Source organism: Oncorhynchus keta, chromosome 4 (assembly GCF_023373465.1).
Source record: "Oncorhynchus keta strain PuntledgeMale-10-30-2019 chromosome 4, Oket_V2, whole genome shotgun sequence".
Lineage (NCBI taxonomy): Eukaryota > Metazoa > Chordata > Actinopteri > Salmoniformes > Salmonidae > Oncorhynchus > Oncorhynchus keta.
In genome coordinates, this window is record NC_068424.1 from 83,811,985 (window position 1) to 83,838,371 (window position 26,387).

Genomic DNA, 26,387 nt, shown 5'->3' on the forward strand with positions numbered 1-26,387 from the left:
GAGGTAAAGGAGAGATGAAGGGAGGGAGGGATGTAGGAGGAGGAGAGGTTGAGAGGTGGAGAGGTGGAGGGAGGGAGGGAGGGAGTAGAAGACAGGAGGAGAGGTTGAGAGGTTCCAGGAGTATTAATACACTCTTCTATATTTGATCTGAGCTCCCTTTGAGAGAAGCTCCTAGTAGAATCAATCAGACAGGAGCTGTGGAGGCTGACACACACACAGTCCCCCCTCTCTGAAGGCACGGCATACTGATCCACTAAGCCTGAAGCAAGGCCACAATGGTTTTTAGGCAGAAGTCATGCAGACCCTGACTCTCTCCAACTCCCTCTATCCTAGAAATATTTCAAATGATGAACGGAAGATTCAAGTTAAAACTCTCTGAACATCTCCTGAAAGGACCGTGAAATGACCATCGTTATATCAGCAACATTTAAGAGACATTTCTTTGGTCTAAAAGTCATTTAAAATGTGGACTTGGTTTCGTTAAACCATTCAGGTTCATTAGTCTGTTAAATTAGCAAAATGTACTAGTTACCAAACACTGAAATAACGACCCCTATGACCCCTGGTCATCCCTGTACTCCTGTACTCTATAGACCCCTGGTCATCCCTGTATTCGGCCCTCTTGACCCCTGGTCATCCCTGACCTTTTGACCCCTGGTCATCCCATCCTGCAGGCTGGTCAAACATAAGACCCTATAACCCCTGGTATATTTTTGTGATGATCAACCCTGGTCATCCCTGTCCTCTATAACCATATGACCCCTGGTCATCCCTGTCCTCTATAGTCCCTATGACCCCTGGTCATCCCTGTCCTCTATAGACCCTATGACCCCTGGTCATCCCTGTCCTCTATAGATCCTGCCCTGGTCATCCCTGTCCTCTAAAAATGACCCCTGGTCATCCCTGTCCCCTATAGAAATTACCCCTGGTCAGTCCCCTTTATGACCCCTGGTTCTGTGCTATAGACCCTATGACTGGTCATCCCTGTCCCTCTATAGACCCTATGACCCCTGGTCATCCCTGTCCTCTATGATCCCTATGACCCCTGGTCATCCCTGACTCTAAAGACCCTATGACCCCTGGTCATGTCCTCTATAGAATGACCCCTGGTCATAATCAAGTCTCTATAACCCTATGCCCCGGTCATCCCTGTCCTCTATAGACCCATGACCCCTGGTCATCCCTGTCCTCTATAGACCCTATGACCCCAAGGTCATCCCTGTCCTCTATAGACCCTATGACCCCGGTCATCCCTGTCCTCTATAGACCCTATGACCCCTGGTCATCCCTGTCCTCTATAGACCCTATGACCCCTGGTCATCCCTGTCCTCTATAGACCCCCTATGATCCCTGGTCATCCCTGTCCTCTATAGATCCCTAGACCCCTGGTCATCCCTGTCCTCTAATGACCCTTTCCCTGTCCTCTATGTCCCCCTATGATCCCTGGTCACTGTCCTCTATAGATCCCTATGACCCCTGGTCATAATATCTATAGATCCCTATGACCCCTGGTCATCCCTGTCCTCATAGACCCTATGACCCTGGTCATCCCTGTCCTCTATAGATCCCTATGACCCTGGTCATCCCAATCCTCTATAGACCCTATGACCCCTGGTCATCCCTGTCCTCTATAGACCCTATGACCCCTGGTCATCCCTGTCCTCTATAGGATGACCCCTGGTCATCCCTGTCCTCTATAGACCCTATGACCCCTGGTCATCCCTGTCCTCTATAGACCCTATGACCCCTGGTCATCCCTGTCCTCTATAGATCCCTATGACCCCTGGTCATCCCTGTCCTCTATAGACCCTATGACCCCTGGTCATCCCTGTCCTCTATAGAAACCCTGGTCATCCCTGTCCTCTATAGATCCCTATGACCCCTGGTGTTGTCCTTTAGACCCTATGACCCCTGGTCATCCCTGTCCTCTATAGAGCCTATGACCCCTGGTCATCCCTGTCCTCTATAGACCCATGACCCCTGGTCATCATGTCCTCTATAGACCCTATGCCCTGGTCATCCCTGTCCTCTATAGATCCCTATGACTCCTGGTCATCCCTGTACTCTATAGATCCCTATGACCCCTGGTCATCCCTGTCCTCTAAAATGACCCCTGGTCATCCCTGTCCTCTATGTCCCCCTATGACCCCTGGTCATCCCTGTCCCTCTATGTCCAAAATGATCCCTGGTCATCCCTGTCCTCTATAGATCCCTGACCCCTGGTCATCCCTGTCCTCTATAGTCTATGACCCTGGTCACCTGTCCTCTATAGAGATGACCCTGGTCATTGTCCTCTATAGATCCCTATGACCCTGGATCCCTGTCCTCTATAACCCTATGACCCTGGTCATCTGTCAATAGACCCTATGACCCCTGGTCATCCCTGTCCTCTATAGACTATGACCCCTGGTCATTTGTCCTCCAAGTCAAATGACCCTGGTCATCGAGAATCTCTATGGACCCCTGGTCATCCCTGTCCTCTATAAACCCCTGGTCACTGTCCTCTATAGACCCTAAATGGTCATCCCTGTCCAACCCATGACCCCTGGTCATCCCTGTCCTCTATAGATCCCTATGACCCCTGGTCACCCCTGTCCTCTATAGACCCTATGACCCCTGGTCATCCCTGTCCTCTATAGACCCTATGACCCCTGGTCATCCCTGTCCTCTATAGACCCTAACCCCTGGTCATCCCTGTCCTCTATAGACCCTATGACCCCTGGTCATCCCTGTCCTCTATAGATCCCTATGACCCTGGTCATCCCTGTACTCTATAGTTCCCTTGACCCTGGTCATCCCTGTCCTCTATAGATCCCTATGACCCCTGGTCATCCCTGTCCTCTATAGATCCCTATGACCCCTGGTCATCCCTGTCCTCTATAGATCCCTATGATTGGTCATCCCTGTCCTCTATAATAAAATGACAATTGGTCATCCCTGTGTCTATAGACCCTATGGCCCCTGGTCATCCCTGTCCTCTATAGATCCCTATGACCCCTGGTCATCCCTGTCCTCTATAGATCCCTATGATCCCTGGTCATCCCTGTCCTCTATAGATCCCTATGACCCCTGGTCATCCCTGTCCTTTATAGATCCCTATGACCCCTGGTCATCCCTGTCCTCTATAGATCCCTATGACCCCTGGTCATCCCTGTCCTCTATGTCCCCCTATGATCCCTGGTCATCCCTGTCCTCTATAGATCCCTATGACCCCTGGTCATCCCTGTCCTCTATAGATCCCTATGACCCCTGGTCATCCCTGTCCTCTATGTCCCCCTATGACCCCTGGTCATCCCTGTCCTCTATGTCCCCCTATGATCCCTGGTCATCCCTGTCCTCTATAGATCCCTATGACCCCTGGTCATCCCTGTCCTCTATAGATCCCTATGACCCCTGGTCATCCCTGTCCTCTATAGACCCTATGACCCCTGGTCATCCCTGCCCTCTATAGATCCCTATGACCCCTGGTCATCCCTGTCCTCTATAGATCCCTATGACCCCTGGTCATCCCTGTCCTCTATAGACCCTATGACCCCTGGTCATCCCTGTCCTCTATAGACCCTATGACCCCTGGTCATCCCTGTCCTCTATAGACCCTATGACCCCTGGTCATCCCTGTCCTCTATAGACCCTATGACCCCTGGTCATCCCTGTCCTCTATAGACCCTATGACCCCTGGTCATCCCTGTCCTCTATAGACCCTATGACCCCTGGTCATCCCTGTCCTCTATAGACCCTATGACCCCTGGTCATCCCTGTCCTCTATAGATCCCTATGACCCCTGGTCATCCCTGTCCTCTATAGATCCCTATGACCCCTGGTCATCCCTGTCCTCTATAGACCCTATGACCCCTGGTCATCCCTGTCCTCTATAGACCCTATGGCCCCTGGTCATCCCTGTCCTCTATAGATCCCTATGACCCCTGGTCATCCCTGTCCTCTATAGATCCCTATGATCCCTGGTCATCCCTGTCCTCTATAGATCCCTATGACCCCTGGTCATCCCTGTCCTCTATAGATCCCTATGACCCCTGGTCATCCCTGTCCTCTATAGATCCCTATGACCCCTGGTCATCCCTGTCCTCTATAGCTCCCTATGATCCCTGGTCATCCCTGTCCTCTATAGATCCCTATGACCCCTGGTCATCCCTGTCCTCTATAGATCCCTATGACCCCTGGTCATCCCTGTCCTCTATGTCCCCCTATGACCCCTGGTCATCCCTGTCCTCTATAGATCCCTATGACCCCTGGTCATCCCTGTCCTCTATAGATCCCTATGACCCCTGGTCATCCCTGTCCTCTATAGATCCCTATGACCCCTGGTCATCCCTGTCCTCTATGTCCCCCTATGATCCCTGGTCATCCCTGTCCTCTATAGATCCCTATGACCCCTGGTCATCCCTGTCCTCTATAGATCCCTATGACCCCTGGTCATCCCTGTCCTCTATGTCCCCCTATGACCCCTGGTCATCCCTGTCCTCTATGTCCCCCTATGATCCCTGGTCATCCCTGTCCTCTATAGATCCCTATGACCCCTGGTCATCCCTGTCCTCTATAGATCCCTATGACCCCTGGTCATCCCTGTCCTCTATAGACCCTATGACCCCTGGTCATCCCTGTCCTCTATAGATCCCTATGACCCCTGGTCATCCCTGTCCTCTATAGACCCTATGACCCCTGGTCATCCCTGTCCTCTATAGACCCTATGACCCCTGGTCATCCCTGTCCTCTATAGACCCTATGACCCCTGGTCATCCCTGTCCTCTATAGACCCTATGACCCCTGGTCATCCCTGTCCTCTATAGACCCTATGACCCCCGGTCATCCCTGTCCTCTATAGACCCTATGACCCCCGGTCATCCCTGTCCTCTATAGACCCTATGACCCCTGGTCATCCCTGTCCTCTATAGACCCTATGACCCCTGGTCATCCCTGTCCTCTATAGATCCCTATGACCCCTGGTCATCCCTGTCCTCTATAGATCCCTATGACCCCTGGTTATCCCTGTCCTCTATAGATCCCTATGATCCCTGGTCATCCCTGTCCTCTATAGTCCCCCTATGACCCCTGGTCATCCCTGTCCTCTATAGATCCCTATGACCCCTGGTCATCCCTGTCCTCTATAGATCCCTATGACCCCTGGTCATCCCTGTCCTCTATGTCCCCCTATGATCCCTGGTCATCCCTGTCCTCTATAGATCCCTATGACCCCTGGTCATCCCTGTCCTCTATAGATCCCTATGACCCCTGGTCATCCCTGTCCTCTATGTCCCCCTATGACCCCTGGTCATCCCTGTCCTCTATAGATCCCTATGACCCCTGGTCATCCCTGTCCTCTATAGACCCCCGTAGGGATCTGAGCATCAGCAGGGGCCCTAGGGATTTATAGATGTCTGAGCATCAGCAGGGGCCCTAGGGATTTATAGATGTCTGAGCATCAGCAGGGGCCCTAGGGATTTATAGATGTCTGAGCATCAGCAGGGGCCCTAGGGATTTATAGATGTCTGAGCATCAGCAGGGGCCCTAGGGATTTATAGATGTCTGAGCATCAGCAGGGGCCATAGGGATTTATAGATGTCTGAGCATCAGCAGGGGCCCCAGGGATTTATAGATGTCTGAGCATCAGCAGGGGCCCTAGGGATTTATAGATATCTGAGCATCAGCAGGGGCCCTAGGGATTTATAGATGTCTGAGCATCAGCAGGGGCCCCAGGGATTTATAGATGTCTGAGCATCAGCAGGGGCCCTAGGGATTTATAGATGTCTGAGCATCAGCAGGGGCCCTAGGGATTTATAGATGTCTGAGCATCAGCAGGGGCCCTAGGGATTTAGTCACTGATTGCCGCTCAATTATCATCCAACATGTTATAGATTGGGGAATTAGTCATGTCATCTAACATGTTATAGATTGAGGAATTAGTCATGTCATCTAACATGTTATAGATTGGGGAATTAGTCATGTCATCTAACATGTTCTAGATTGGGGAATTAGTCATGTCATCTAACATGTTATAGATTGGGAATTAGTCATGTCATCTAACATGTTATAGATTGGGGAATTAGTCATGTCATCTAACATGTTCTAGATTGAGGAATTAGTCATGTAATCTAACATGTTATAGATTGGGGAATTAGTCATGTCATCTAACATGTTATAGATTGGGGAATTAGTCATGTCATCTAACATGTTATAGATTGGGGAATTAGTCATGTCATCTAACATGTTATAGATTGGGGAATTAGTCATGTCATCTAACATGTTATAGATTGGGGAATTAGTCATGTCATCTAACATGTTGTAGATTGAGGAATTAGTCATGTCATCTAACATGTTATAGATTGGGGAATTAGTCATGTCATCTAACATGTTATAGATTGGGGAATTAGTCATGTCATCTAACATGTTATAGATTGGGGAATTAGTCATGTCATCTAACATGTTGTAGATTGAGGAATTAGTCATGTCATCTAACATGTTATAGATTGGGGAATTAGTCATGTCATCTAACATGTTATAGATTGGGGAATTAGTCATGTCATCTAACATGTTATAGATTGGGGAATTAGTCATGTCATCTAACATGTTATAGATTGGGGAATTAGTCATGTCATCTAACATGTTGTAGATTGAGGAATTAGTCATGTCATCTAACATGTTATAGATTGAGGAATTAGTCATGTCATCTAACATGTTATAGATTGAGGAATTAGTCTAGCCAACTATCTATGTTTGTAGTAAACATGGTAGAAATACCGACCGGGAGGGCCCCACATTGATTTTGTTAGTCACTCATTTTACTGCAAACATTTCTCTCCAGCCTATGGAAAAATGGGTAGATTTTCAGGAATAACATTATTTTTTTAGTTTGCAAAGTGCCCCATCGATTTTATTAGTCACTTTCACTCAGTTATCACTGCAAACAGAAAATTAGCTGTAAAACAAATCTCTCGATGTACCCTTGAGCAAAGCACTAAACCATACTTTGCTCTTGGGGCGCCGTACCCTGTAAAACAACACATTGAAAATGAAAACATATTTCTAACTCACCTGGTACCCAGCCAGTAGTTTGCTTCTCCAGTGTGCCTGGGGCATGTCGTGGATGGTTCGTAACCCTGACCCCTGACTCCTAACACTTGACCCTAACTCACCTGGTACCCAGCCAGTAGTTTGCTTCTCCAGTGTGCCTGGGGCATGTCGTGGATGGAGAGGCGGAGGTTGTGGTAGCTGTCTTTAAACAGTAGGACGTGGGGCTCGTCAATCAGACGACCACCTAGCTGTCTCTCCATCTCCATCACCTCCTAGAGAGAGAGAAAGAGATTGAGAGAGAGAGAGACAGAGAGAGAGAGAGAGCGAGAGAGTGAGAGAGAAAGTGAGAGAGAGAGCAAGAGAGAAAGAGCGAGAGAGAGACAGAGAGACAGAGAGAGAGAGACAGAGAGAGAGAGACAGAGAGAGAGACAGAGAGAGAGAGACAGAGAGAGAGAGACAGAGAGAGAGAGACAGAGAGAGAGACAGAGAGACACAGAGAGAGAGAGAGACAGAGAGAGACATAGAGAGAGACAGAGAGAGAGAGAGAGAGAGAGAGAGAGAGAGGTGGGGGGAGAGAGAGAGAGAGGGGGAGAGAGAGAGAGACAGAGAGAGAGAGAGAGAGAGAGAGAGAGAGAGAGAGAGAGAGAGAGAGAGAGAGAGAGAGAGAGAGAGAGAGAGAGAGAGAGAGAGAGAGAGAGAGAGAGAGAGAGAGAGAGAGAATAACTTTAGTCTGTATGTTTGTATCCTTCTTTTCACTCTGTCATTTAGGTTAGTATTATGAAGTAACTACAATGATGTTGATCCATCCTCAGTTGTCTCCCATCACAGCCATTAAACTGCGTAACTGTTTTAAAATCACCAATGGCCTCATGGTGACATCACTAAGCAGTTTCCTTCCTCTCCTGCAGCTTAGTTCAGAAGGACTAAGTACATCATCCACAGTGTAATTATTAACTTGACCATGTTTAAAGAGATATTCAATGTATGATTTGCTATTGTTACCCATCTACCAATCACTGCCCTTTTTTATATGAGGCTTTAGAAAAGCTCCCTTGTCTTTGTAGTTGAATCTGTGGTTGAAATGCAATAAATTGCAGCCCCCCTCCGCCGACTCTGCAATAGAAAGTCGACCAACGTCGTCTCTAATCATATTAGAACAGTTTAGACGAGAGCAAAAGATCTTCAAACCATTTCTTTCATAAAGACGACTTCATACAACATTTTCAGTGTCTGCAAATGTATCATATACAGCCTGCATATTGAGTTAGTGTGTAGATCAAATGTCAATGAATAGAAACAAATAACACCACTGCGTATGTAATATATATATATACTTTTTTAAACCATGCATTTTGAACCAAAAAAAAAAATAATTCTACCGTAGCCTACCTTGAGAATCTTGCCTTTTTAGGATGAGAGAAAATCTCTTTTTTTTTTTGGTGTGTGATTCTGTTTAATAGTGGCCTTTTAAACAACAACAACAACAACAACAACAACAACAACAACCACAGTGAGTAGGTTACACATTTCACCAACACATCGCGAAGAAACAGAATAACCATGAAAAGTAAGAGGAATAACAAAAGTGTAGTCTCAAAGCACACTTGATTGACCGTTCCACGTTTCCCTCCAAACGTTTGACTTGGTTATTGTTTTCAAGGTGTTGTTCGAAGTTCTGTCATCACAAACATGTTGAAGTTAACTTGTCTCAGTAAACATACATATTTGATAGAAGGGTGGCCTTGGAAGCAGCCACGGTATGTCCGCGTGTATGGGTGTCTCAGGCTGGACTGTAACATAATGAAAACCTTTTCAACAATGTTGGGCGAATAGATGGCAAATATGCAGAGTTGTGTTAACACGTAAACAGCTTGGGAAGGAAACATGATTTCACAGATTTAAATCATGTTATATTTGGCCTAGTGATTATTTCTCACTATCTACTTGTGGAGCTACGCATTAACAGCCTGTGAACTACTCATTGACAGCCCGTGAAGCTACCGGATATTCAACCTTTGTTGGCTGATGGAAGACTACTCGGATTCAGTGGGAGAATCTCAACTGCGTACTCCTCATGAACCCTCTCTCCTCGACCTCTTTTTTTCTAAACCAACACTATCAGACCAGCACTATCAGACCAACACTATCAACACCATCAGACCAGCACTATCAGACCAACACTATCAGACCAACACTATCAGACCAACACTATCAGACCAACACTATCAGACCAGCACCATCAGACCAACACTATCAGACCAACACTATCAGACCAACACTATCAGACCAACACTATCAGACCAACACTATCAGACCAGCACCATCAGACCAACACTATCAGACTATCAGACCAACACTATCAGACCACACTATCAGACCAACACTATCAGACCAACACTATCAGACCAACACTATCAGACCAACACTATCAGACCAGCACTATCAGACCAACACCATCAGACCAACACTATCAGACCAACACTATCAGACCAACACTATCAGACCAACACTATCAACACCATCAGACCAGCACTATCAGACCAACACCATCAGACTTACACTATTAGACCAACACTATCAACACCATCAGACCAGCACTATCAGACCAACACTATCAGACTTACACTATCAGACCAACACTATCAGACCAACACTATCAGACCAGCACTATCAGACCAACACTATCAGACTTACACTATCAGACCAACACTATCAGACCAGCACTATCAGACCAACACTATCAGACCAACACTATCAGACTTACACCATCAGACCAACACTATCAGACCAACACTATCAGACCAACACTATCAGACCAACACCATCAACACCATCAGACCAACACTATCAGACCAGCACCATCAGACCAACACTATCAGACCAACACTATCAGACTTACACCATCAGACCAGCACCATCAGACCAACACTATCAGACTTACACCATCAGACCAACACTATCAGACCAGCACCATCAGACCAACACTATCAGACCAGCACCATCAGACCAGCACCATCAGACCAGCACCATCAGACCAGCACCATCAGACCAGCACTATCAGACCAGCACCATCAGACCAGCACCATCAGACCAGCACTATCAGACCAACACCATCAGACCAACACTATCAGACCAACACTATCAGACCAACACTATCAGACCAACACTATCAGACCAACACCATCAGACCAACACTATCAGACCAGCACCATCAGACCAGCACTATCAGACCAACACCATCAGACCAACACTATCAGACCAACACTATCAGCACTATCAGACCAACACCATCAGACCAACACTATCAGACCAACACTATCAGACCAACACTATCAGACCAACACCATCAACACCATCAGACCTACACCATCAGACCAACACTATCAGACCAACACTATCAGACCAACACAATCAGACCAACACAATCAGACCAACACTATCAGACCAACACTATCAGACCAACACTATCAGACACTATCAGACCAGCACTATCAGACTTACACCATCAGACCAACACCATCAGACCAACACCATCAGACCAACACTATCAGACTTACACCATCAGACCATCACTATCAGACTTACACCATCAGACCAGCACTATCAGACTTACACCATCAGACCAACACCATCAGACCAGCACTATCAGACCAGCACCATCAGACCAACACTATCAGACCAACACTATCAGACCAACACTATCAGACCAACACTATCAGACCAACACTATCAGACCAACACTATCAGACCAACACTATCAGACCAACACTATCAGACTTACACCATCAGACCAACACTATCAGACCAACACTATCAGACCAGCACTATCAGACTTACACCATCAGACCAACACTATCAGACCAACACCATCAGACCACCATCAGACCAACACTATCAGACCAACACCATCAACACTATCAGACCAACACTATCAGACCAACACCATCAACACCATCAGACCAACACCATCAGACCAACACTATCAGACCAACACAATCAGACTTACACCATCAGACCAGCACCATCAGACCAACACTATCAGACTTACACCATCAGACCAACACTATCAGACCAACACCATCAGACCAACACTATCAGACCAGCACCATCAGACCAACACTATCAGACCAACACAATCAGACTTACACCATCAGACCAGCACCATCAGACCAACACTATCAGACTTACACCATCAGACCAACACTATCAGACCAACACCATCAGACCAACACTATCAGACCAGCACCATCAGACCAACACTATCAGACCAGCACCATCAGACCAGCACCATCAGACCAGCACTATCAGACCAACACCATCAGACCAGCACCATCAGACCAACACTATCAGACCAACACTATCAGACCAACACTATCAGACCACACTATCAGACCAGCACCATCAGACCAACACTATCAGACCAACACTATCAGACCAACACCATCAGACCAACACTATCAGACCAACACCATCAGACCAGCACTATCAGACCAACACTATCAGACCAACACTATCAGACCAACACTATCAGACCAACACTATCAGACCAACACTATCAGACCAGCACTATCAGACCAACACTATCAGACCAACACTATCAGACCAACACCATCAGACCAACACTATCAGACCAACACCATCAGACCAGCACTATCAGACCAACACTATCAGACCTATCAGACCAACACCATCAACACCATCAGACCAGCACCATCAGACCAGCACTATCAGACTTACACCATCAGACCTACACCATCAGACCAACACCATCAGACCAACACTATCAGAGCAACACATCAGACACTATCAGACCAACACTATCAGACCAGCACTATCAGACCAACACTATCAGACCAACACTATCAGACCACACTATCAGACCAACACTATCAGAACACTATCAGACCAACACCAACACTATCAGACCAACACTATCAGAACACATCAGACCACCATCAGACCAACACTATCAGACCAGCACCATCAGACCAACACTATCAGACCAACACTATCACACCATCAGACCAGCACCATCAGACCAGACCAACACCATCAGACCACCATCAGACCAACACTATCAGACCAGCACCATCAGACCAACACTATCAGACCAGCACCATCAGACCAGCACCACAGACCATCAGCACTATCAGACCAGCACCATCAGACCAGCACATCAGACCAGCACCATCAGACCAGCACCATCAGACCAGCACATCAGACCAGCACTATCAGACCACACCATCAGACCAACACTATCAGACCAACACTATCAGACCAACACTATCAGACCAACACTATCAGACCAACACTATCAGACCAGCACCATCAGACCAGCACTATCAGACCAACACCATCAGACCAACACTATCAGACCAACACTATCAGACCACACTATCAGACCAACACCATCAGACCAACACTATCAGACCAACACTATCAGACCAACACTATCAGACCAACACCATCAGACCAAGCACCATCAGACCAACTACACATCAGACCAACACTATCAGACCAACACCATCAGACCAACACAATCACACTATCAGACCAACACTATCAGACCAACACTATCAGACCAACACTATCAGACCAGCACTATCAGACTTACACCATCAGACCAACACCATCAGACCAACACCATCAGACCAACACTATCAGACACTACACCATCAGACCATCACTATCAGACTTACACCATCAGACCAGCACTATCAGACTTACACCATCAGACCAACACCATCAGACCAGCACTATCAGACCAACACCATCAGACCAACACTATCAGACCAACACTATCAGACCAGCACCATCAGACCAACACTATCAGACCAACACTATCAGACCAACACTATCAGACCAACACTATCAGACCAACACTATCAGACCAACACTATCAGACTTACACCATCAGACCAACACTATCAGACCAACACTATCAGACCAACACTATCAGACCAACACCATCAGACCAACACTATCAGACCAACACTATCACACCAACACCATCAGACCAACACTATCAGACCAGCACCATCAGACCAACACTATCAGACCAACACTATCAGACTTACACACATCAACACCATCAGACCAACACCATCAGACCAACACTATCAGACCAACACTATCAGACCATTACACCATCAGACCAACACCATCAGACCAACACTATCAGACCAACACCATCAGACCAACACTATCAGACCAACACCATCAGACCAACACTATCAGACCAACACCATCAGACCAACACTATCAGACTTACACCATCAGACCAGCACCATCAGACCAACACTATCAGACTTACACCATCAGACCAACACTATCAGACCAACACCATCAGACCAACACTATCAGACCAGCACCATCAGACCAACACTATCAGACCAGCACCATCAGACCAGCACCATCAGACCAGCACTATCAGACCAGCACCATCAGACCAGCACTATCAGACCAGCACCATCAGACCAGCACCATCAGACCAGCACTATCAGACCAACACCATCAGACCAACACTATCAGACCAACACTATCAGACCAACACTATCAGACCAGAACACTATCAGACCAACACTATCAGACCAACACTATCAGACCAACACTATCAGACCAACACCATCAGACCAACACATCAGACCACACTATCAGACCAACACTATCAGACCAGCACTATCAGACTTACACCATCAGACCAACACCATCAGACCAACACCATCAGACCAACACCATCAGACCAACACTATCAGACCAACACCATCAGACCAACACTATCAGACCAACACAATCAGACCAACACCATCAGACCAGCACCATCAGACCAACACTATCAGACTTACACCATCAGACCAACACTATCAGACCAACACCATCAGACCAACACTATCAGACCAGCACCATCAGACCAACACTATCAGACCAACACTATCAGACTTACACCATCAGACCAGCACCATCAGACCAACACTATCAGACCAACACCATCAGACCAACACCATCAGACCAACACCATCAGACCAACACATCAGACCAGCACCATCAGACCAACACCATCAGACCAGCACCATCAGACCAGCACCATCAGACCAGCACTATCAGACCAGCACCATCAGACCAGCACCATCAGACCAGCACCATCAGACCAGCACCATCAGACCAGCACTATCAGACCAACACCATCAGACCAACACTATCAGACCAACACTATCAGACCAACACTATCAGACCAACACTATCAGACCAACACTATCAGACCAACACTATCAGACCAACACTATCAGACCAACACCATCAGACCAACACTATCAGACCAGCACTATCAGACCAACACTATCAGACCAACACCATCAGACCAGCACTATCAGACCAGCACTATCAGACCAGCACCATCAGACCAACACCATCAGACCAGCACTATCAGACCAACACTATCAGACTTACACCATCAGACCAACACTATCAGACCAACACTATCAGACCAGCACTATCAGACCAACACTATCAGACCAACACTATCAGACTTACACCATCAGACCAACACTATCAGACCAACACTATCAGACCAACACTATCAGACTTACACCATCAGACCAACACTATCAGACCTACACTATCAGACCAACACCACCAACACCATCAGACCAACACTATCAGACCAGCACCATCAGACCAACACTATCAGACCAACACTATCAGACTCACACCATCAGACCAGCACCATCAGACCAACACTATCAGACCTACACCATCAGACCAACACTATCAGACCAACACCATCAACACCATCAGACCAACACTATCAGACCAGCACCATCAGACCAACACTATCAGACCAGCACCATCAGACCAGCACTATCAGACCAGCACCATCAGACCAGCACTATCAGACCAGCACCATCAGACCAGCACCAGACCAGCACCATCAGACCAACACCATCAGACCAGCACTATCAGACCAACACCATCAGACCAGCACTATCAGACCAGCACCATCAGACCAACACTATCAGACCAACACCATCAGACCAACACCATCAGACCAGCACTATCAGACCAGCACTATCAGACCAGCACCATCAGACCAACACTATCAGACCAGCACTATCAGACCAACACTATCAGACCAACACTATCAGACCACACTATCAGACCAGCACTATCAGACCAACACTATCAGACCAACACCATCAGACCAACACCATCAGACCAGCACTATCAGACCAGCACTATCAGCACCATCAGACCAACACTATCAGACTTACACCATCAGACCAACACTATCAGACCAACACCATCAACACCATCAGACCAACACTATCAGACCAGCACCATCAGACCAACACTATCAGACCAGCACCATCAGACCAGCACTATCAGACCAGCACCATCAGACCAGCACTATCAGACCAGCACCATCAGACCAGCACCATCAGACCAGCACCATCAGACCAACACCATCAGACCAACACTATCAGACCAACACTATCAGACCAACACTATCAGACCAACACTATCAGACCAACACTATCAGACCAACACCATCAGACCAACACATCAGACCACACATCAGACCAACACTATCAGACCAACACCATCAGACCAACACCAACACCATCAGACCAGCACCATCAGACCAGCACTATCAGACTTACACCATCAGACCTACACCATCAGACCAACACTATCAGACCAACACTATCAGACCAACACCATCAGACCACACATCAGACCACACATCAGACCACACCATCAGACCAACACCATCAGACCAACACTATCAGACCAACACCATCAGACCAGCACCATCAGACCAGCACTATCAGACTTACACCATCAGACCAACACCATCAGACCAACACCATCAGACCAACACTATCAGACCAGCACCCAGCACCTATCAGACCAACACTATCAGACCACACACAGATCAGACCATCAGACCAGCACCATCAGACCAGCACCATCAGACCAACACATCAGACCACACTATCAGACCAACACTATCAGACCAACACTATCAGACCACACCATCAGACCAACACTATCAGACCAACACTATCAGACCAACACCATCAGACACTATCAGACCAACACTATCAGACCAACACTATCAGACCCAATCAGACCAGCACCATCAGACCAACACTATCAGACCACACTATCAGACCAACACCATCAACACCATCAGACCAGACCAGCACCATCAGACCAACACTATCAGACCAACACTATCAGACTTACACCATCAGACCAGCACCATCAGACCAACACTATCAGACCAACACCATCACTATCAGACACATCAGACCAACACTATCAGACCAGCACCATCAGACCAACACCATCAGACCAGCACCATCAGACCACACTATCAGACCAGCACCATCAGACCAGCACTATCAGACCAGCACCATCAGACCAGCACCATCAGACCACACATCAGACCAACACATCAGACCAGCACTATCAGACCAACACCATCAGACCACACATCAGACCAACACTATCAGACCAACACCATCAGACCAACACCATCAGACCAGCACCACACATCAGACCAACACCATCAGACCAACACCATCAGACCAACACTATCAGACCAACACCATCAGACCAGCACCATCAGACCATCAGACCAACACTATCAGACCAACACTATCAGACCACACTATCAGACCAACACTATCAGACCATCAGACCAACACTATCAGACCAACACCATCAGACCAGCACTATCAGACCAGCACTATCAGACCAGCACATCAGACCACCATCAGACCACACCATCAGACAACACCATCAGACACCATCAGACCAACACTATCAGACCAACACTATCAGACCACACCATCAGACCAACACTATCAGACCAGCACCATCAGACCAACACTATCAGACCAGCACATCAGACCAGCACTATCAGACCAGCACCATCAGACCAGCACCATCAGACACCATCAGACCAGCACCATCAGACCAGCACCATCAGACCAGCACCATCAGACCAGCACTATCATCAGCACATCAGACCACACATCAGACCAACACTATCAGACCAGACCAACACTATCAGACCAACACTATCAGACCAGCACCATCAGACCAGCACCATCAGACCAGCACTATCAGACCAACACCATCAGACCAGCACTATCAGACCCAACACTATCAGACCAACACTATCAGACCAACACCCAACACCATCAGACCAACACTATCAGACCCACCATCAGACCAACACTATCAGACCAACACCATCAGACCAACACTATCAGACCCACCATCAGAACACATCAGACCAGCACCATCAGACCAGACCATCACACCATCAGACCAACACCATCAGACATCAACACCATCAGACCAACACCATCAGACCAGCACCATCAGACCAACACTATCAGACCAACACTATCAGACTTACACCATCAGACCAGCACCATCAGACCAACACTATCAGACACCATCAGACCACATCAGACCAACACATCAGACCAACACCATCAGACCAACACCATCAGACCAACACCATCAGACCAACACTATCAGACCACACATCAGACCACCACACCATCAGACCAGCACCATCAAGACCATCAGACCAACACCATCAGACCAACACCATCAGACCAGCACCATCAGACCAACACTATCAGACCACACCATCAGACCAGCACCATCAGACCAGCACATCAGACCAACACCATCAGACCACACATCAGACCAACACCATCAGACCAGCACCATCAGACCAGCACTATCAGACCAACACCATCAGACCAACACTATCAGACCAACACTATCAGACCAACACCATCAGACCAACACTATCAGACCAACACCATCAGACCAACACTATCAGACCAACACTATCAGACCAACACCACACTATCAGACCAACACATCAGACCAGCATCAGACCAACACCATCAGACCACACTATCAGACCAGCACCATCAGACCACACACCATCAGACCAACACTATCAGACCACACTATCAGACCACACCATCAGACCAACACTATCAGACCAACACTATCAGACCAACACTATCAGACCAACACCATCAGACCATCAGACCAACACCATCAGACCAACACTATCAGACCAACACTATCAGACCAACACCATCAGACCAACACCATCAGACCAACACTATCAGACAACACCATCAGACCACACCATCAGACACTATCAGACCACACCATCAGACCAACACTATCAGACCAACACCATCAGACCAACACCATCAGACCAACACCATCAGACCAACACATCAGACCATCAGACAACACATCAGACCAGCACCATCAGACCAACACTATCAGACTTACACCATCAGACCAACACTATCAGACCAACACCATCACACCATCAGACCAGCACCATCAGACCAACACTATCAGACCACACCATCAGACCAGCACCATCAGACCAGCACCATCAGACCAGCACCATCAGACCAGCACTATCAGACCAGCACCATCAGACCAGCACCATCAGACCAGCACCATCAGACCAGCACTATCAGACCAACACCATCAGACCAACACCATCAGACCAACACTATCAGACCAACACTATCAGACCAACACCATCAGACCAACACTATCAGACCAACACTATCAGACCACACTATCAGACCAACACCATCAGACCAGCACTATCAGACCAGACCAACACATCAGACCAACACCATCAGACCAGACCAGACACTATCAGACCAACACCATCAGACCAGACCAACACTATCAGACCAACACTATCAGACCACTATCAGACCAACACCATCAGACCAACACTATCAGACCAACACTATCAGACCAGCACTATCAGACCAACACCATCAGACCAACACTATCAGACCAACACATCAGACCAACACTCAGACCAACCATCAGACCAACACCATCAGACCAGCACCATCAGACCAACACCATCAGACCAACACATCAGACCACATCAGACCAACACCATCAGACCACACTACACCATCAGACCAACACTATCAGACCAACACATCAGACCACACCATCAGACCAACACTATCAGACCAACACCATCAGACCACACTATCACTACACCATCAGATCAGACCAACACCATCAGACCAGCACCATCAGACCAACACTATCAGACCAACACCATCAGACCATCAGACCAACACATCAGACCAACACTATCAGACCAACACCATCAGACCAGCACCATCAGACCACACCTATCAGACCAGCACCACAGACCAGCACCATCAGACCAGCACTATCAGACCAGCACCATCAGACCAGCACTATCAGCACTATCAGACCAGCACATCAGACCACACCATCAGACCAGCACTATCAGACCAACACATCAGACCAACACTATCAGACCAACACTATCAGACCAACACCATCAGACCAACACCATCAGACCAACACTATCAGACCAACACTATCAGACCAACACTATCAGACCACACTATCAGACCAACACATCAGACCACACTATCAGACCAGCACTATCAGACCAACACTATCAGACCAGACCACTATCAGACCAACACCATCAGACCAACACTATCAGACCAACACCATCAGACCAACACCATCAGACCAACACTATCAGACCAACACTATCAGACCACACATCAGAACACCATCAGACCAACACTATCAGACCAACACCATCACACCATCAGACCAACACTATCAGACCAGCACCATCAGACCAACACTATCAGACCAACACATCAGACTTACACACCATCAGACCAGCACCATCAGACCAACACTATCAGACTTACACCATCAGACCAACACATCAGACCAACACCACAGACCAACATCAGACCACACCATCAGACCAACACTATCAGACCAACACATCAGACCAACACCATCAGACCAGCACCATATCAGACCAACACTATCAGACCAACACCATCAGACCACACTATCAGACCAACACCATCAGACCAACACCATCAGACCAGCACCATCAGACCAACACTATCAGACCAGCACCATCAGACCAGCACCATCAGACCAGCACTATCAGACACCATCAGACCACACTATCAGACCAGCACCATCAGACCAGCACATCAGACCAGCACCATCAGACCAACACCATCAGACCAACACCATCAGACCAACACTATCAGACCAACACCATCAGACCAGCACTATCAGACCAACACCATCAGACCAACACTATCAGACCAACACTATCAGACCAACACTATCAGACCAGCACTATCAGACCAACACTATCAGACCAACACCATCAGACCAGCACCATCAGACCAGCACTATCAGACCAACACTATCAGACCAACACCATCAGACCAGCACTATCAGACCAACACTATCAGACCAACACTATCAGACCAACACTATCAGACCAACACATCAGACCAACACTATCAGACCAACACTATCAGACCAACACTATCAGACCTACACCATCAGACCAACACTATCAGACCAACACTATCAGACCAACACCATCAACACCATCAGACCAACACTATCAGACCAGCACCATCAGACCAACACTATCAGACCAACACTATCAGACCAACACCATCAGACCAGCACCATCAGACCAACACTATCAGCCTTACACCATCAGACCAACACTATCAGACCAACACCATCAGACCAACACTATCAGACCAGCACCATCAGACCAACACTATCAGACCAACACAATCAGACTTACACCATCAGACCAGCACCATCAGACCAACACTATCAGACTTACACCATCAGACCAACACTATCAGACCAACACCATCAGACCAACACTATCAGACCAGCACCATCAGACCAACACTATCAGACCAGCACCATCAGACCAGCACCATCAGACCAGCACTATCAGACCAGCACCATCAGACCAGCACTATCAGACCAGCACCATCAGACCAGCACCATCAGACCAGCACTATCAGACCAACACTATCAGACCAACACCATCAGACCAACACTATCAGACCAACACCATCAGACCAACACCATCAGACCAACACTATCAGACCAACACTATCAGACCAACACTATCAGACCAACACATCAGACCAACACATCAGACCAGCACTATCAGACCAACACTATCAGACCAACACCATCAGACCAGCACTATCAGACCAGCACCATCAGACCAACACCATCAGACCAGCACTATCAGACCAACACTATCAGACTTACACCATCAGACCAACACTATCAGACCAACACTATCAGACCAGCACTATCAGACCAACACTATCAGACCAACACTATCAGACACACCATCAGACACTATCACACTATCAGACCAGCACTATCAGACCACACCATCAGACCAACACTATCAGACCACACCATCAGACCAACACCATCAGACACCATCAGACCAACACTATCAGACCAGCACCATCAGACCAACACTATCAGACCAACACTATCAGACTTACACCATCAGACCAGCACCATCAGACCAACACTATCAGACTTACACCATCAGACCAACACTATCAGACCAACACCATCAACACCATCAGACCAACACTATCAGACCAGCACCATCAGACCAACACTATCAGACAAGCACCATCAGACCAGCACTATCAGACCAGCACCATCAGACCAGCACTATCAGACCAGCACCATCAGACCAGCACCATCAGACCAGCACTATCAGACCAACACCATCAGACCAGCACTATCAGACCAACACCATCAGACCAGCACCATCAGACCAACACTATCAGACCAACACCATCAGACCAACACCATCAGACCAACACCATCAGACCAGCACTATCAGACCAGCACTATCAGACCAGCACCATCAGACCAACACTATCAGACCAGCACTATCAGACCAGCACTATCAGACCAACACTATCAGACCAGCACTATCAGACCAACACTATCAGACCAACACCATCAGACCAGCACTATCAGACCAGCACTATCAGACCAGCACCATCAGACCACACATCAGACCAACACTATCAACACCATCAGACCAACACTATCAGACCACACCATCAGACCAACACCATCAGACCACACTATCAGACCAGCACCATCAGACCAGCACTATCAGACCAACACCATCAGACCAGCACCATCAGACCAGCACATCAGACCACACCATCAGACCAGCACCATCAGACCAACACCATCAGACCAGCACTATCAGACCACACTATCAGACCACACTATCAGACCAACACCATCAGACCAACACTATCAGACCAACACTATCAGACCAACACTATCAGACCACCATCAGACCAGCACTATCAGACCAACACCATCAGACCACCATCAACACCATCAGACCAGCACCATCAGACCAGCACTATCAGACACCATCAGACCAACACCATCAGACCACACCATCAGACACCATCAGACCAATCACACCATCAGACCAACACTATCAGACCACACATCAGAACACCATCAGACCAACACTATCAGACTATCAGCACCATCACACATCAGACCACACATCAGACACCACTATCAGACCACCATCAGACCAGCACCATCAGACCAACACTATCAGATCAGACCAACACTATCAGACCAACACCATCAGACCAACACCATCAGCACCATCAGACCAACACCATCATCAGACTTACACCATCAGACCAGCACCATCAGACCAACACTATCAGACCTTACACCATCAGACCACCATCAGACCAACACCATCAGACCAACACCATCAGACACTATCAGAACACTATCAGACCAACACCATCAGACCAACACTATCAGACCAACACCATCAGACCAGCACTATCAGACCAGCACATCAGACCAACACCATCAGACCAACACATCAGACCAACACTATCAGACCAACACCATCAGACCAACACTATCAGACCAACACCATCAGACCACACATCAGACCAACACTATCAGACCAACACATCACACCATCAGACCAACACTATCAGACCAACACCATCAGACCAACACTATCAGACCAACACTATCAGACCACACCATCAGACCAACACCATCAGACCAGACCACCATCAGACCAACACTATCAGACCAACACCATCAGACCAACACTATCAGACCAACACCATCAGACCACACTATCAGACCAACACTATCAGACCAGCACCATCAGACCAACACTATCAGACCAAGCACCATCAGACCAGCACTATCAGACCAGCACCATCAGACCACACTATCAGACCAGCACCATCACCAGCACCAGCACTATCAGACCAACACTATCAGACCAACACCATCAGACCAACACCATCAGACCAGCACTATCAGACCAACACTATCAGACATCAGACCACACATCAGACCAACACCATCAGACCAACACCATCAGACCAGCACTATCAGACCAACACCATCAGACCAACACCAGCACTATCAGACCAACACTATCAGACCAACACCATCAGACCAACACTATCAGACCAACACTATCAGACCACACCATCAGACCAACACTATCAGACCACACTATCAGACCACACTATCAGACCAACACCATCAGACCAACACCATCAGACCAACACATCAGACCAACACATCAGACCAACACTATCAGACCAACACCATCAGACCAACACCATCAGACCAACACTATCAGACCAACACTATCAGACCAACACCATCAGACACCATCAGACCAACACTATCAGACCAGCACCATCAGACCAACACTATCAGACCACACTATCAGACTTCAGACACCATCAGACCATCAGACCACCATCAGACCAACACCATCAGACCAACACTATCAGACCAACACCATCAGACCAACACTATCAGACCAACACCATCAGACCAACACATCAGACCAGCACCATCAGACCAACACCATCAGACCAGCACATCAGACCAGCACATCAGACCAGCACCATCAGACCAGCACTATCAGACCAGCACCATCAGACCAGCACCATCAGACCAGCACATCAGACCAACACCATCAGACCAGCACTATCAGACCAACACCATCAGACCAACACCATCACCATCAGACCAACACTATCAGACCAACACCATCAGACCAGCACACCATCAGACCAACACCATCAGACCACCATCAGACCAACACCATCAGACCAACACCATCAGACCAGCACTATCAGACCAGCACCATCAGACCAACACTATCAGACAGCACTATCAGACCAGACCACCATCAGACCAGCACCATCAGACCAACACTATCAGACCAGATCAGACCACACCATCAGACCAACACTATCAGACCAACACCATCAGACCAACACCATCAGACCAACACCATCAGACCAACACTATCAGACCAGCACATCAGACCAACACTATCAGACCAGCACATCAGACCAGCACCATCAGACCAGCACCATCAGACCAACACTATCAGACCACACCATCAGACCAGCACCATCACCATCAGACCAACACCATCAGACCAGCACATCAGACCAACACCATCAGACACCAGACCACCATCAGACCAACACTATCAGACCAACACCATCAGACCACCAGCACTATCAGACCAACACTATCAGACCAACACCATCAGACCAACACCATCAGACCACCATCAGACCAGCACCATCAGACCAGCACTATCAGACTTACACATCAGACCCTATCAGACCATCAGACCAACACTATCAGACCAACACCATCAGACCAACACCATCAGACATCAGACCAACACCATCAGACCAGACCACCATCAGACACCATCAGACCACACCATCAGACACATCAGACCAACATCATCAGACCAACACTATCAGACCAACACCATCAGACCAACACTATCAGACCAGCACCATCAGACCAACACTATCAGACCAACACCATCAGACCAACACTATCAGACCAACACTATCAGACCAACACCATCAGACCAGCACCATCAGACCAACACTATCAGACCAACACCATCAGACATCAGACCAACACCATCAGACCAACACCATCAGACCAACACTATCAGACCACACATCAGACCAACACTATCAGACCAGCACCATCAGACCAGCACCATCAGACCAGCACATCAGACCAACACCATCAGACCAGCACTATCAGACCAACACTATCAGACCACACCATCAGACCAACACCATCAGACCAACACTATCAGACCAACACCATCAGACCAACACATCAGACCAACACTATCAGACCAACACCATCAGACCAACACTATCAGACCAACACATCAGACCAGCACCATCAGACCAACACCATCAGACCAGCACTATCAGACAACACCATCAGACCAGCACTATCAGACCAGCACCATCAGACCAACACTATCAGACTTACACCATCAGACCAACACTATCAACACCATCAGACCAACACTATCAGACCAGCACCATCAGACCAACACTATCAGACCAGCACCATCAGACCAGCACTATCAGACCAGCACCATCAGACCAGCACTATCAGACCAGCACCATCAGACCAGCACCATCAGACCAGCACTAACAGACCAACACCATCAGACCAGCATTATCAGACCAACACTATCAGACCAACACTATCAGACCAACACTATCAGACCAACACTATCAGACCAACACTCAGACACCATCACTCAGACCACCATCAGACCAACACATCAGACCACCATCAGACCAGCACACCATCAGACCACCATCAGACCAGCACCATCAGACCAACACTATCAGACCAACACCATCAGACCAACACTATCAGACCAACACCATCAGACCAGCACCAGACCACCATCAGACCAACACCATCAGACCAACACCATCAGACCACCATCAGACCAACACCATCAGCACCATCAGACCAACACTATCAGACCAACACTATCAGACCACCATCAGACCAACACCATCAGACCAACACTATCAGACCAACACTATCAGACCAACACCATCAGACCAACACTATCAGACCAACACATCAGACCAACACCATCAGACCAACACCATCAGACCAACACCATCAGACCAGCACCATCAGACCAACATCAGACTACACCATCAGACCAACACTATCAGACCAACACCATCAGACCAACACCATCAGACCAGCACATCAGACCAACACTATCAGACCAGACCACCATCAGACCAGCACACACCATCAGACCATTACACCATCAGACCAGCACCATCAGACCAACACATCAGACCAACACCATCAGACCAACACTATCAGACCAACACCATCAGACCAACACTATCAGACCAACACCATCAGACCAACACCATCACCAGCACCATCAGACCAGCACCATCAGACCAGCACCATCAGACCAGCACCATCAGACCAGCACCATCAGACCAGCACCATCAGACCAGCACCATCAGACAGACCACCATCAG

At 48.0% G+C, this 26,387-nt stretch overlaps 1 protein-coding gene across 1 annotated transcript in view; it reads right to left on the minus strand.

The window, feature by feature from the left end:
• The window catches only part of unc5a (unc-5 netrin receptor A), a 641,788-nt gene that overhangs the window by 23,307 nt on the left and 592,094 nt on the right, over positions 1 to 26,387 (minus strand). The window contains 1 exon segment of the mRNA XM_052518001.1: positions 7,149 to 7,298. Within this exon segment, the coding sequence (XP_052373961.1) occupies positions 7,149 to 7,298 (150 nt within the window).